The 15,732-nt window shown below is 51.5% G+C and overlaps 1 protein-coding gene across 3 annotated transcripts in view; it reads left to right on the top strand.

Moving 5' to 3' along the window:
- Nucleotides 1-15,732, top strand: part of HNF4A (hepatocyte nuclear factor 4 alpha) — a 28,828-nt gene extending 13,096 nt beyond the window's left edge. For 2 of the 3 annotated variants that reach the window (XM_072350154.1, XM_072350156.1), the window contains exons 2-10: nt 2,913-3,090; nt 4,394-4,488; nt 6,465-6,571; nt 8,170-8,325; nt 11,117-11,204; nt 11,717-11,872; nt 12,157-12,393; nt 12,768-12,890; nt 13,512-15,726. In XM_072350154.1, the coding sequence (XP_072206255.1) occupies nt 2,913-3,090; nt 4,394-4,488; nt 6,465-6,571; nt 8,170-8,325; nt 11,117-11,204; nt 11,717-11,872; nt 12,157-12,393; nt 12,768-12,890; nt 13,512-13,654 (1,283 nt within the window). In that variant the 3' untranslated portion in view covers nt 13,655-15,726. Of the gene's footprint in view, nt 1-2,912; nt 3,091-4,393; nt 4,489-6,464; nt 6,572-8,169; nt 8,326-11,116; nt 11,205-11,716; nt 11,873-12,156; nt 12,394-12,767; nt 12,891-13,511 lie in introns of all 3 variants that reach the window. The other variant, XM_072350155.1, reaches the window with a different exon arrangement.

The raw sequence follows: 15,732 nt of genomic DNA, 5'->3' as shown, positions 1-15,732 counted from the left end.
TGTTCCTGTAAGAGCAGCTGGAGCTGGATCTTCCCAACAGCAGAAAGCTGTTTGGTGCCTGGCCAGGGTGCACATCATCCCAAAATGCCGCCCCAGGGCTGCTCTGAGGCCACGGCCCCGCAGTGCTGCTGGGCAGGGGGAGCACGGGGCCTGCAGTGCTTCAGGGATGGGGGGGGTCCTCGGCTGGAAGGGAGACAGCAGCCCTGGTTAAGGGGAGATGGGCTCCCGCAGCAAGGTGGGATCAGATTGAACCCGCTAGAATTTGCAATAGTGGCCCATCCGTTTGGGGACCAAGGATTCCGCTTGATCAAATGCCCAGAAATAAGAGGAGATTCCTCTCCAAGTCCCCCTAAAGTCTCTCTAAATACACAGTTAATGACTAGACTAAGCATGCTGCAGAAAGTGACCCCCGGGCTCTTTTTCCCCCTGTATGTCACCCCTTTCTCGCAGGGCGGCACAGGCAGTGCAGCTTTCCCTGGGATGAAACTCTGCTCCCCACGAAACTGAAGCTGCACATCCCCCTGCCCAGGGCTGGCCCTACATGCCCCAAAGCAGCAGAACATTTGGGACAAGGCACAGCTCTGCTCCCAGCATGGAGAAGCCAGGGGACCTGCCCTGCACAGGGGCTGTGAGCTGGGGGTCCTACAGGACTGGCCCAGGCACAGTGTCACATCCCACAGCCTATGGGCAGATGAGCCAGCTGGGTTATGGGGCACTGACTCTGTGCTGTATGTGCCCAGCGCCTGGCAGGGGGCAGGTCCCACACAAATTAACTATAACTCCAAATGAATGGCCATTAAACTCACTTCACCACAGCAGCCAGGAGTCCACGTTTCTGGCATTATAAAAGTAAGCTTAATTGGAAAGTTATCCATTAAGAAATCATTCTATTTTTGGTCAGCTCTTAGATCAAGAGGAAGTGATTTCTTTGGTAACTTCCTTACCTGTTTGCAGCATGATACACACACTGCTAGGGGAGATTTATGTGCACCACCACAGATGAGCATAGTGACTGGATATGGATTAGCTCTGTTTTCCTCTCTGTTGCAAAGTTCCATGTCTAGATGGAACTGAAAACCTACCTTTCTTCCTGGAAGAAGCATCATCCAGCATCACCCAGCTGAGCCCTCAGGATGCAGTCAGAGGAAGGACCTGGGAGGAAGGCTGCTCGCTCTGCCCTGCAGGACTGAGGGACACTGAGGAGCAGAGAAAGGAGCCTCCTGAGCTGGCACAGGAACACAGCTCCTCAGCTCTGCAGTACAGCAGGGTGTGCCGGGCCTGGAGAGAGCAAACTGTGACTCAGGAGAGCAATAGAGGAGGGATGTGAGGAATTAGAAAGAAAGCAGGCAGGGAAATGAAAGCTGCTGTGAGAGCTGGTGGAGATGCCCTGCATGAGCTCACTGCTGGGATCACAGCAGGCACTCCAGGTCACTTGTACCCACACATCTGCATCAAGGGGCAGCGTGAGGAGGCTGTGTACCTCCTGCTGCAGAGCCCACTACAACCCATTTCCTGCTAAACAGAAACTAAAGTTGAAGCCCTACACCTGATGTGCTACCTTAGCCCTCTCCAACACACAGGCCCCAGCCAGCAAAGACAACCCCATATTCTGGGACCAGCCCTCTCAGAGCATTTATCCTTCTGCAGCCCCTCTCTGATGGGAGCCAGGTGGGAGCAGTTGCAGACCTCCTGGGTAAGCGTTAATTGCATCCCTGCCAAACCCAATGGGGGTGTGGAGAAGGAGAGAGGGGAGGTGAGGAGCACTGAGCTGTTCCCCATAGCCCTGGGGAGGTCAGTGCTCACCCCTCAAAGTGACTGCCAGGCCCTCAGAAATGCAAGGTGAATGTTCTCTGGGAGCCCTGTTGGTTGTGCAATGCCCACCTCTGTGCTATGGGATGCAGGCTGGGTCACAAGCAGTGCCTGTGAGGTCCTTCTCACTATTCTGTCATGCTCTGAGCCTCTGTAGGCCTGCTGATCTCCACTACTGTCCTCTGAGGGGTCTGTTGGGATTGACATACTCCAGTGTTAAAGTCTCTGAAGGTTTCTATGGCTTTGTAGATCCTAGGTGTATCATTTGCAAATGGGATTTCCTCTGAGTCCCATGCTGATACAAGAAAATGTGCTTGGGAGGGGACAATTAGATCAACTGAATAACGAGCTGATCCCTTCAGCCTTGAGGTTTGTTTGGCTTGCTGGAGGGATTTTAGTGTAGGGCTTGTATGGTTTTGAGCCTTTCAGGTGTTCTCTCCTATACAGGCTGCTGCAATTCCCCGCCCTCCCAAAAACACACTACACATACCACATAGCAGTCCCCTTACAGCTTGTAAGGACTGCAGGGTGCATCTCACGTCCCATACTCTGGAAGGTACCCAGCATACAGCCTTCTCCATGTTATAGTGCTGTCCTTTCTTTCTGGGTTGTCCCAGTCAGTCCCTCCTCACACGGTAGGTATTCATCCATGAGTTCTCCAGCTGAAGCCATATGCAATTATTGTGCACTGATAGCCTCTTGAAGCTTCTGTCAGCGCAGTAACACCAACACTTCGCTATCAAACCAACAGCTCACCCCAAGCTGTAAAACCTCAGCTCAAACTGCACCAACTCGTTCTCTGGCCGTGCTGCAGAGGCCCAAAACATCTGCAAATCCCCCAGGAATTTTGGCTGTGCTTTGTGACAGCTGCAAAGGGATTTCTGTGTAGCCTGAAGGCATTGCTGGAGTCGGGCCTTTGGGAAGAGCTGCTCACCCTGGCACACCAGCAGCATTAGCACATTTGAGATGCAAAGACTTGGGACACCCAGAGCACCCACCACTTCTTACGAACTGCTGCCCGGTTCTTTGGAAAATCACTGGAAAAGCAGTTAGGAGATGTTAGCTGCCTGTCTCACTGTGTTCTCGCTGTGTCCTTTCCCAAGCAGACACATCTCCATCAGAAGCAGCCAACCTCAACACCTCCAACAGCATTGGGGTGAGCGCACTGTGTGCCATCTGCGGGGACCGCGCCACGGGGAAGCACTACGGGGCTTCCAGCTGCGATGGCTGCAAAGGCTTCTTCAGGAGGAGCGTGAGGAAGAACCACATGTACTCCTGCAGGTAAGGGCAGAGGGGCACAAAACAGCACCCAGCAGCTGTGCAGCAAAGCTGAGTGCTGCAGCATGGCCCTTCATCTCCTCTGTATCCTCCAGTGTTTTCCCTGACCTCATCCTCTGGCTGGAAAGAGTCAGACGCACGGAACAGCTCTTGCTCTGACACTTCTCTAGCAACAAGTTGGCAATGCAGCGTGCTCATCTCTGCATGTCCCATGACAAGCATGTTGCTCATACCACTCTCACACTGTACCTTGTGCTGCCAGCTCTGCCAGCAGCTGTAACATGCTGCTTGCTGCTCTGAGCAGCTGAGACTGACAGCTTCGCAGTGGAAATCAAGAATCCTCAGCTCAGGGTGTCAGAATCACTCTGACTTTTTGTGTGATCCACTCCTGGCAGCCACTTGGTGAGTGTGAGCAGCAAGATCACTCTAAAAATCTGAGCGATAAGCTCTGGACTTAGCAGTGCACGTGAAGCACACGGCTGCTTGCAAGGCAGGGCTGTTTAGGCTGTCTGCCCAAGAAGCCCCCTCCCCACAGCTCCAGTGGGAAAAGCCAAGGCTCCCAGTTCTCCTGACACCAAATCTTTTATGACAGTTCTTAAAGATGTGCTTTCTGGCATCCATTTGGGCAAATCTTAGCTTGGGGCTCTCAAAAGTGTGTTACAAACAGGCCTTTCCAGAGCTACAGAACTCTGCATGGCTGGGTGCCCTTTCATAGATCTGTATGCCTTTGTCTTTGCAAGCTTGATCAATCAGCAGCAAATTAGAGCATATTTGCAAGTGAAATTCCTGCTGCAAATGGCTACCAGGCTTATGCTGCATACGGGAGATCATTGTAATGCACCGTCATCTGCAATCAATGTGGTGATACAAGTGGGTAGGGAAGGAGCTGGGTGCTTGCCATCTCCTCTCTGAAGCACGGGCAGCTCAGAGCTGCTTGTGTGCCAGCAATGCTGTCCACAGGTCAGCAAGAACCTCCTGGAGCCAACACTGACTTGGAGAGACGTGGGGACTTCAGTCCACTTCTGCCCCTCTCCTCTCCTCTCCTCTCCTCTCCTCTCCTCTCCTCTCCTCTCCTCTCCTCTCCTCTCCTCTCCTCTCCTCTCCTCTCCTCTCCTCTCCTCTCCTCTCCTCTCCTCTCCTCTCCTCTCCTCTCCTCTCCTCTCCTCTCCTCTCCTCTCCTCTCCTCTCCTCTCCTCTCCTCTCCTCTCCTCTCCTCTCCTCTCCTCTCCTCTCCTCTCCTCTCCTCTCCTCTCCCCCTTTTCACAGGCTCAGTCTCACTGCTCCTCACTCCTCTGTTTCTCCCCAGGTTTAACAGGCAGTGTGTGGTAGACAAAGACAAAAGAAACCAGTGCCGATACTGCAGGCTTAAGAAGTGCTTCCGAGCAGGGATGAAGAAGGAAGGTGGGTGCCTTCCCCTCCCTGCCCTCAGCACAGACCAGCCCTCCCTCATGGCAGGGCATGGAGATGCTGGCTGTTGCCATGAGCCCCAAGCAGGTCCAGCTGCCCACTTCAAGCCATACAGAGCCCTTGCACTCGGTTAAACTTCCCAGCAAAGCATGCAGGCCTTGTGTGCTCTCAAACTCAGTTCCAGGGACCCTATTCAGATACCAAGAGAGAGCCACCAGCTCATGCCCATGTCCCAGAACTGACCTCCCCCCCCACACCTTGTACCCACAAGTCATATCCGCAGCTTTCAGCTTCTCACACTGAGATGCACGAAGCTCAGAAGAGGCCTGAGTCATTCAGGAGCACTTTGGGAAAATTGCTGTGTCACCTACAAATCCATGTCTGGACAGGTGGCTCCAGCAAAGCGTGCAGCAACCCTTTTGCCTCTCAGTTTGCTCACGAGGATGTAGGTCCTTTAGAGCCCTATGCAGAGAGCTGAGTTGTATCGGATACATCAGCCATAGCAGAAAGGACCCAGGGCAAGGTGGAGCATTTCAGTTATAACTCTACCTGGGCTTGCATGGCCCAGGTGACCCCACAGACCTCCCTGCATCTCTGCTTCTGCAGTCTTCCAGGTCCCTGCAACCCAGACACGGTGGAGCTAAGTTCAGTCCCTGTTCAGCTCGCAGCAGCACTCAGCAGGGACACCTGGGGCTGCCGGTGGTGTCAGCAGCCATGCTGGTGGCCCCACTGCTGGCCCTGCTGGAGGAGAAACAAAAGTCCTGCCCCAAGGATGCCAGCCTGCGGGAAGGCCTCTGAACAGGAACACTTCTTCCCTATTACAGTAGATGAGGTGTTGCAAGGAACTGGGCTTGACTTTCCTTTAGAACACAGGAATCCTCCTCTCCCCGCAGAGCCAGCTCATCCCATGCCCGAAGCTTTGCTGCTGTCTGTTAATATTCAATAGAAGTTACATTAGGTGCATGACCAGCTAATACTGAGCAAACATTTGGAAAACATCATGGCGTGACTGAACTCGGGGGCCTGCTACTGATAACAAGCAGCATAACCTTGAGAGCTCCTATTTACAGCCGCTGACTGCAGGGCTTTGCTTCTGGCCCAGCCTCATTATTGCTTTTTATCAGGCAGATTTATACATTGAGAACGTATCAATCCAGAGATCCGCCGGCCGAAGGCAGAGACTGTTCTGTTTCCCCTGCCATCAATCAATACCTTGTTTGAGCAGATGGCTTTGGGTGACTGCCTTGGCTGTGGTGAGTTACGGCCAACCCACAGCCCCGTGGCACAGAGAGACTCACGGCCCAGGCCCTTCTCTAGGGCACACCAAGCAGGGAGGCATGCTGGGCTCATACCTGCCTGGGGCTTTCTCTACATTAAGGTATAAGGGCGCTCTGTGGCTCTGCATAGATGCAATGGAGCTATTCTGCATTTCCTTCCTTATTGAAGCTGAGAGATAAGTTTGCAAACTGCACCTGTGCAGCACAAGAGCTTCCTAAATGCAGCTCGCAGATGTTGCACGGACAGATAAAATAGCTGTGCACATACCTGGCTGCTTGATTTCACACATAAGCTATGGGCCGCCTGCATGAGCACGGCCACACTCTCAGACATTCCCTTAAGAAACAGATCCTATACTTTGAAATCAAGACACTGAGAAACAGATCCCTTGAGATGAAACTCTCCCATTGAGCTCAGCAGGTTTTGAGCCAAGTGCTGGGGTTCTGAAACACCCCACAAAGCCAAGTATAGACAGTGTGAAAAAACAATGACCAAATGTAGTCAGCTCCTGCAGGCATCACGTCACAAACCAGACACAGCTGCACCTTTGCCTTGGCAGGCAGGGAAGCTGGGAAACTGCAGCTCAGGAAGTGGTTCAAAGCCTTGCGAAAGGGAACGCTGTGAGGCTCTGATAGCTTTTGCTGTGTGTTTCCATGAACAACCTGCAGCTGTGCCAAAATCCTCTCTTGCAGCTGTACAAAATGAACGGGACCGAATCAGCACCCGAAGATCAAGTTATGAAGACAGCAGCTTGCCCTCCATCAATGTCTTACTGCAGGCAGAAGTCCTGGCACAACAGGTACCTGTTCTTTCCTCTTTGGCCAATACAAAGCATCAGACACTAGGGCTGCTGGTTAGTTAACAGCAGAGTCTTCAAATTACCACCTCCTTTCTAAGCAACTTATCTGCCAACTCAACACTGGTTTCTCAAAGGCGTCCGTTACCTGAAACCAGCCCTTCAATGCTCCTGGAACTGGGCTGCAATAATAGCCAATGGTCTGTTCTGCTCTGATTTCTGCTGGAAGAGAACTGGGCAGTGACTGCAATCCAAGGAGCTATGGCCTTGAACAGGCAGCCTCCCTTCCCCAGTGCCTGTCAGGAACTCCTGGTTTCTGGTTGCCCACTCAGTTCTATGAGCAATCAGTTTTGTGCTTCTTTTTCTTTAATGTAGATATTCCTTGCAGTGTTTGCTTGAAGCTCCTGATTTCCACAAACATACTGCCAAAGCTCACATCCTGGAGCATTCACCGAATGGAAAACAACTATTTAAAAATCCATCCCCTTGTTCTCATGAAAACAAAGATGGGTTCAAGCTGGAGTGGCGGTCTGTGTTCACATGGCCCTGCAGATGGTCCCCAGGACAGGGCTCCATGCTAGGGATGGCTGTAAGGACACCCCCTTCAAGGGGGGATATGCCAGAAGGGCTGTGGGCCAAACCTCTACAGCAGTAGCACATCCGAGCTCATCCCGTGTCTCACTTCATCCTACACAGGTCCTAATGTATTTACATACCCTCTGAAAATAACATTGGTGCTGCTCCCAGAGAGGTGAGATCATGGGGTCTCGAGTCACCAGACCTACAAGGGACGGGCATTCCTGGGGCCCTGAGTCCTGTAGTGACACGAGGTGGAAGGTTCGAGTGGGGTCTGCTGATAAAACTACAGCTATTGACAAATCTAGGGGAGCTGTCGCTCTCCCACAGAGCACATATATTCATTAAACAAGGCAGACTCCAGCATGCTAACTTCTATATGCCTGGCTAATTAGAACAAGATACTGCTGAGGAGCTGTTTTCTCCAAGATCTTGGGTCACTCACTCAGAAGGTTTTATTTGCTAAGCCTTCCGGGGCTCACTGATTAGGGTAATACATGGTGAGATTTTTACAATCTTATTTATTCAATAATAGCTGTAGAGCTGGAGGAGGAGTTACTTCCAGGTAACGCAACCTGAACAAAACCTGGGGTGGCATTTGGACTCCATTTCCTTAGGGAGGTGGCAGGGTCTGAGCGGGCAGGAAGAGGACAGGAAGAGCTGATGTTGTACATGAGCAGAGAGGGCAGGCGGAGGGCAGCGACGGGGTTGAGTTAATTGCTTACAGAAGCATGAGGATGAAGTAGTGACGAAGGGCAAGTTGTCAGATGAGCTGGGTGACCAGCTAAGCGTGGGAACAGGGCAGGAAGCTGGTGCCTGGGCTGGAGATGTTCTTCCTTGGAGTGATGGTACTTGCAGAGCTCTTAGTGTATGAAATGTCCTGGTTTGCCTCTGCAATCACAAATCATTCTCAGTGCAAAAACATGGTAATCTCACTGCTGGGGTCTGCTAAACACAGCACCCAAACCTTCCCCGGCCTGGGATTTGTCTGTGCTCCTGCTGAAGGATCCTTTCTCTCTTCCCAGATATCATCCCCAGTCCTTGTGATGAATGGAGACATCCGAGGGAAGAAGATCGCCAACATTGCCGACGTGTGTGAGTCCATGAAGCAGCAGCTGCTGGTGCTGGTGGAGTGGGCCAAGTACATCCCTGCGTTCTGTGAGCTGCCCCTGGATGACCAGGTGAGCCCCGTCCCCCCACCTCGCTCTGCCCCGGTGATGGCATCCAAAAGCAAAACGAGGGCTGAGACCTTCAAAGAAAATGAGCATTGTTTGCTCCGCTGTCGTGACCGCCGGGCTGATTGGGAGCAGCATCCATACAATGCCACTGCAGGCCATCTGATGTGCGATAATCAGCCCATGAGCACAGTGGTGATAACAGCGAGCTCAAGTTAGGTACACAATCAGGTGTGCATTTTGTATGGATCTGCCAGTCAGTTGTTTATTAATTATGGCTCGTGCAGCGCTTTGAAGACCTAGAGGTTTTTGCTATGCAAAATGATTAGGGTAGTCAGACTTAGCAGGAATTCTCACCTAATGTCTGCTTAAAATCAAACCTGGTCCATCGTTCTTTCTGTTTCTTGCCAGGGGACACGTTTCTACCCACTCTCCTACTGTGGAATTATTGAAACTAAACACTATTTTGCTCCCAAGGCGATAAGAAAATCTCTCTTCTGAGTTAAAAAGCAGAAATATCTCTGCATTTAACACAAATGATAGAACGACATTTGCTAGTTTCCTAACCAGGGTAAGCAGCGTGGGTTTGAATCCCTCTGTAAAGTAACACTGCAAGACCTGAGGCAGCCTCAGAGAGATACAGAGAGGTGTTTCCTGCTAAACCCAAACGTCAGAGGTCTGCAGCCGATGTTACAGGACATGGCTGTGCCCTGGTGTGTGAGGGGGGTGGGCAGGGACATCACTTCTGGAGGCAGCCAGCGTGGTTCATGTCCCACATAGGAAGGGATTCAGGGATTCCCACTTAGCCACTGTGCAGTCAAAAAATCAGCCTGGATCAGACTCTGGTCCTGTTACAGAAAGTGAGAGCATCCAGCTGGTCACAAAACCCCATTTGCTCCCATTTGCACAGCAAAGAGGCTGCAGCCCAGCAGAGACTCAGGGCAGCGCTGCGTAACCTCCTGCATCCTTCTGCCATTTGGAACAGAGGCAGTAAACCCGGTTAACAGCTCTGCAAACGACAGCAATTTCCACATGAGCTCATTTTACAATCGTGGGGCTGTCAGACTTTTCAACAGAAGAAAAGTTTGGCAGCCCCGCCATTGTAAAATCAAAACCTAATGAGGACATCCCAGCCCTTCCCACAGGGGAGGAGGCGCTCAGCTCCACGACTGAAGGAGGTCTTCTGCTATGGTTATCCTGAGCCGTTGTCCTACAACAGGCAGTTCCCAAAGGGCTTTGGAGGGAAAACGTGATGCATCAAAAGGAATTAATGACATCCACGCTTTCAAGGGACACAGTGTGAGAACAGAGACAGCAAATACCCAGGGGGATGCAGGGAGGACGGAAATGCCAGCGAGCAGGAGTGAACAAAAACACACAAGCCCATTGCCCAAGGGGCACGAGAGCTGGTCAGTGCATGTCCATTGGGAACATTTAACGCTGGGAAACGCTGGTACATTGCCACTGAAATACTGCCTGAGAATGAATCATCTCTGCCAGCACTTTCATACAAAAGGTCACACCCAACTCATTTTTCCTCTGCACCAAAATGTCGAGGCGCTGGGCTTGGTGGGGCAAAGCCATTTCATTGCAAAGTTAAAGTTCTACTTTGTTGTGTTACAACTTTTATATTTATCGTTAAAGTTCTACTTTGATGTGTTACAACTTCTGTGTTTACCCTGGCTGAGAACGGGACGATGTACCTCAGGCTGATCACCGAGAGAACAAATATCACTTAAGAGGGTTTTGCCACGTTGAAGTAAATTACATGAACTCTGCTCAAAGAAAAAGAAAAAAAAAACACAGATTTTATGGAAACAAAGCAGTATTTCTGCTTCCTGAGCTTTCCTTCAATTCCTAACAGGCAGGAGAACTCCCCATGAGGCCCCGTTCCCCATTGGGAAGTGCAGTCTTTTCAGCCTCCTCAGATTTTCAGCAGATGGGGAAGCTCAGTTTTGAGCAGCTCTGCTCATTAGCAGCAGCGCAGCGAACACATCCACCCATGTTTGGATAGCGATAGAGGCTAGATTTTGGCATGCAGATAAAGGCTCCCCAGCATCGTGCCTGCATAGCCTTTTTGCAAGGACCTTCACTCTGTTTATTTTGCATAACTCTTTTACACCCTCTGAAAAAAAAAACAAGCCCTCTCTCAGACATCAGCATCTTTTCTAATCAGTGCTTTCTTCCCCAGGTGACACACGCTCCGGACATTTCGAGCAGGGTAGGGCTTTGCTTGGCTTTGTCAGATGCTGAGAGATAACACAGTGAGGAAGGGAATCATCCCCAACAGGACACACTTTTCAGAATCTCTCCTTTAATGTTTAATGATTGTTTTCTTCAGCAGAGGATCCTGGCTGGATATTAAGAGGCCTCTGTGTCAGGCTGTCCAATTGTTAACTTCTGTTTCTGCCTAAATCTCTGAAATTTTTAACTGAAGGAGAGCAAAAGATTCAGAACATTCTCAGGAGCCAATGGAGGGTATAAAATGAAACACTTCAATCATTAACGCTGGGGCAGAAAAACATCCCCTTGGCTTCCCTGGCCCAAATGCCCATTGCTGCAATGGGAGCAGGTGACCAGAGAGTGACCCCAGCAGCCAGCAGACCTGGCTCTCCACAAGTGGGATTTCAGCAGGACGTGGGCACTGCTGAGAGATAAAGAGCAAGCAAAACATCATCTCCACTCACACAGGCACTTAGGGAAGAATCATTCCTGGCCCTCTGATGCTGAGCCGCTGGGCCACTCAGCCTCGTGTCTGTCTCTGCATCACACAAGTAACGCAGCCCTACTCTTACAGGTGGCACTGCTGCGGGCACACGCAGGTGAACATCTGTTACTGGGAGTTGCCAAGAGGTCCATGGTGTTCAAGGATGTCTTGCTGCTAGGTAAAGAGTGCACTTCTGCTCCCCACCAACTGCTTCTGCTAAGCTTCCCTGCCAGGCTGAAGGGGTGGGTGGCTCAGTGTCTGTGGGCATCCCTTCTGCAGGGTGGTGGGTTGAGCCCTTCTCTGTTTTAGGGAGCCAAGCACAGGCTTTAGGTGTAGCTAGGCCTGGCTCACACTCACATCAATGACATGTTGCCGTGGCAAACATGGGGGAGAGTGGACATCTACATCGCCCCCTCAGGTCAGCATGAGCAGGCAGTGGTATGGCTGAGAAAACAGCTCTTGCTCCTCAGGCAGCTTCTTCTTGCTTGAGTGATTCTCCAGAGGCCACTCTGGCTACTTGGATCAGCATTTCTGGTGGGCCATGCTAGGGATGGGGTAGAAACAGAAACTTCTTAAGGCTTCCATTGTACAATTATCTCAACATTAGTCCCCTGGATTTTGAGCTCCTTGCTACCCTTATGAAGGCTTGGGCAGTGCCAAGGTGATGGTCTCTGTGCTGCTTGTCCAAAGGGAATGACCACATCGTCCCACGGAACTGCCCTGAGCTGGTAGAGGTGAGCCGCGTGGCCATCCGCATCCTAGATGAGCTGGTCCTCCCCTTCCAGGAGCTGCAGATAGACGACAATGAATACGCCTGCTTGAAAGCCATCATCTTCTTCGACCCAGGTATGAGCCAGATTGCAGCAGGCAAGGGTCACCAGCACAGGGAACAGTCTGTAATGCCCACTAATACCAGCTGGGAGTTGTGGGAATGCTGCCTGATCTCCTCTCAAGCCCAAACTGTTCTTAAAGGGAGGAGTGAAGTCAGCCCAAGAGGAAAAATACCTGCTGCTATGCTACAGGCAATAGAGTATCACTGAGCACACCCCAGCCTGCGCCCAGAGCTCATGCTATTGCTAAAGGTCACTAGGGGAGCAGCCTGGATGGCTTTACTCTGTGTATTGTTTCAGATGCCAAAGGACTGAGCGATCCCTCTAAGATCAAGCGGATGCGGTACCAGGTGCAGGTCAGCCTGGAGGACTACATCAATGACAGGCAATACGACTCACGGGGCCGCTTTGGGGAGCTGCTGCTGCTGCTGCCTGTGCTGCAGAGCATCACCTGGCAGATGATAGAGCAGATCCAGTTTGTCAAGCTCTTTGGCATGGCTAAGATCGACAACCTGCTGCAGGAGATGCTGCTGGGAGGTGAGTATGTGAGGGTCCTGCAAGAGGACTCTCAGTGCTCCCCAATCACCTTCCCCTTGGGAACCACATAGCCATTGTTTTCCACCTGAAAGAGGTGGAGACTCAGCCCATAAGCAGGTCAGCGCCTTGACCCGCATGAAAATATCTCCCCCTGTCAATTGCAGTGATAATGCAGAGTACTCCATTTCTATTCCCCTGCTGCTTCACTTTGCAACACCCAAACTCCTACCAGCAGCTGTTTCACTATTCCTCCTCTGTCAGAAGGGAGCCAGCAAAACTAAAGGGTCTGAAAGATCAGCTTGATAGTGTGTATCTGCCCACTGAGCTGTCTCTGTCTGTCACCGTGGCAACAAAAGCGATATGCATGTTTTTAGGTTCATCAAGTGAAACGCCACATGCTCACCACCCCTTGCATCCTCATCTGATCCAGGAGAACCTGGGAACAAACGTCATTGTGGCCAACACAATGCCTCCGCAGATGCACAACGGGCAGATGTGTGAGTATCACCAGGGAGATGGGAGCCCTCCAGTGTGTGTGGAGGCAGTTTCTACCTCGCAAGGAAATTTCAATGCAAGATAGAGTCTCTGATCAAGTGTGTGAGAAATTCCTATGCACAAAGGAGGGAAAGACAAACAGAGTTAGATTAGATTAGACTAAATTAACTGATTCAACAAGATGTTCCCTGCCAGACTGCAACTTTTACATAGCCCTTAAATTCAGGGATGAATGATCCCCTCCAGTGCCTAATGAAATCAGAGGAAAGGCTCCCCTTCCCCTGAAAGCCTCAAACACAGGCTACTCCCACTGCAAAAACACAGGAGAATCTGATCCACCACTCAGGGCTCCCACATGGGAACTTGGACTGAATTCAACTCCACTCAGCTGACCAAAGAGTGTGATTAAAAGGTTAGAAGGCAGCAAATCCCTTCATCCACTGCTCGTTGCTGTGGCTCTTCCAGGACACATGCTCAGGTCTGCATGTCAAGGCTGCCATGCAGCCAACACTCAAGCCATTAGGAGATAGGGTTTAGCTATAGAGCCTCATGCTTACACCTGGACCTCACACAGACAAATCCCGGTGCCATCAGGCCTTCTAATTTTGCTTTTCTCTCTGTAGCTACTCCAGAAACTCCTCAGCCATCTCCACCTGCGGGCTCAGGGCCAGAGCAGTACAAGCTGCTGCCCGGAGCCATCGCAACCATGGCAAAACAGCCCAGCTCCATCCCACAGCCTGCCATCACAAAGCAGGAGGTCATCTAGCAGCCTGCAGAGCAGCTGGCCACATTTAGAAGGCCGTGTGGGAGAAAAGCCCGAGCAGACTCCGTCACTGTGAAAAAAGCCATCCCGAGGTCCTCGGGCACCAACACACGGACTTGCTTATCGGACTAGCCCACCACTACAAAAGCTGTCTTCCTGCAGCTACAGACAGCATGCACCATGGAGAGCCTCGAGTCATGGAACTAAGACTGAAGCCTTAGTGAAACCCACGTTCCTTGGAAGAAGGGCCAGACTGCTGCCTTTCCCCATCAGGAGGCTGCAGTGCCTGGCTGGGGACGCTGCAGTTAGCTGTTTCGCCATTGCTACCTCTCAGCATCCATTCATTGTACACCAGACCCTGTGAACAAGTGATCCTCCAAACCAGGAGGCTGTGCTGGGTGAAAGGAAAGGCTTCATTCCCACAGCTGTGCCAGTTCCCCAAGAGGCCCCTGGTGCAGCCAAGCTTCATTGAGGTGGGAGCTGCCCCAGGAGCACCGCTGCATCAAAGTACGCTGGGGTTTGCCCGGCAGCACTGTCAGATCTGCTCCTCAGGCTCAGCCCATCCCAGACCTTTCCTTGGTCACTCTCCAGCAACCCTCGGCCAGGTCTAACAAATCTTTCCAGCTGATGCTGGGGCAAAGTCTGTTCCACCAAGAGTCTCCACTGTTTGGACCCTTCTGCCTTTGGATGGGTTTTGCTGTTTCCTCACCGTGGCTGCCCCCCCACCTCAGGTCTCAGAGGCAGCCACTGCCAAACCCTTCACACTGCTGCCTTCTCACCACCCATATAGGGCAGCTGGGGATTCAGAAGTCACCTAGTGGGATGGGGCCAGCCCTGCAGCCCCTGAGCAGCCAGAGGACCATGTGGTGCTGGTTCAGAAGCAGCACGGGCAGGACATGGGAAGGGGAGAGAGCCTCACACACGGGCTGCCCAATGCCAGGGGATTTGTGACCCAGTAGTTCAGTTCAGAGCCAGCTTAACGCTGAGGTACGTGTCCAGTTCAGTGCCACTCCCTTTGCGTAGAGTGAGTGGCTGATAACAGATTTATAGGGCTTCGTAACTGGATAAGAATTCCTTATGGCTCCTGCAGATCTCAGAGGGTTTGGGAGTGTTCACCTCAAAGCAGAGCACTTGGAGTCCTGCTGAGGATTGACACAGGTCAGGGCCAGATCCCTGCAGCCTGCACCATCAGTGCTGCCCCAGCCATGTCCTGGTCTCCTGCTGCCCAGTGCTTCTGCCCACTGAAGCCTTCCAGGGCCGCAGCCACACCGATACGACCTTTGGTTTACAGCCGAAATCAGGCCAGCAGCCTTCCTGCTGCCTCCCTGGAGCTCACGCAGCAACTTCAGGCTTCCCTTCTCACTCATTGCTGGCAGCACCAAGGCAGAGGCACCAAGAAAACCTGGAACGAGAGCTTTTCATCAGAAGAGACTCAACAGCAGATGCCCAACACCTGTGATCTGGGAAACACAGCATGGAAGAAAACAACCCTGGTTTAGCGCTGGGGCAGCAGCAGGTCTAACCATCCATAGACCATGTTCCTGAGGGTCCCAGCCCTATGGCTGGATGCCCACAGATGCCAAGGGGCCCAGAGAGGTCCCTGAGATGGATGTGAGCTGAGCCAGAGGAGCTGCAGATCCCTCCCTTGATCACCAATGCAAAAAGGAACCGCCTCGCCTTGCGCTGGTGGCATCCCGAGTATTGTATTGTCTCTCAGAGCTGGTGGCATTATACCCAGTAATTTATTGCAATGATGAAGCCAATCATTTTCTGTAAATTATTTTGTAAATCACATTGATTATTTATAATTGGGAAATTAAATGCAAAAAACAAAAAAACCACCAACCTTCACAACCAGGCTGTCTTTTCCAACCCCATTTCCTGCATGCAGAGCTACTCTGTGGGGAACCCTTTTGGTCCATTTGCACCAAGCATTCCTCAGTACTGTACATCCATTTTTGCTGCTTACTGCCTTCCAATGGAAACAGAGGAATATTTCTTCACTAGAGTTTGTATTCATTAAAAAATAATAATAATGAGGAGAAAAAAATAATAAGAAATAAATGCCAAACTATTTTCTA

The sequence above is a fragment of the Excalfactoria chinensis genome, chromosome 15 (assembly GCF_039878825.1).
Source record: "Excalfactoria chinensis isolate bCotChi1 chromosome 15, bCotChi1.hap2, whole genome shotgun sequence".
NCBI lineage: Eukaryota > Metazoa > Chordata > Aves > Galliformes > Phasianidae > Excalfactoria > Excalfactoria chinensis.
This window is presented reverse-complemented; position numbering and strand designations above follow the sequence as displayed.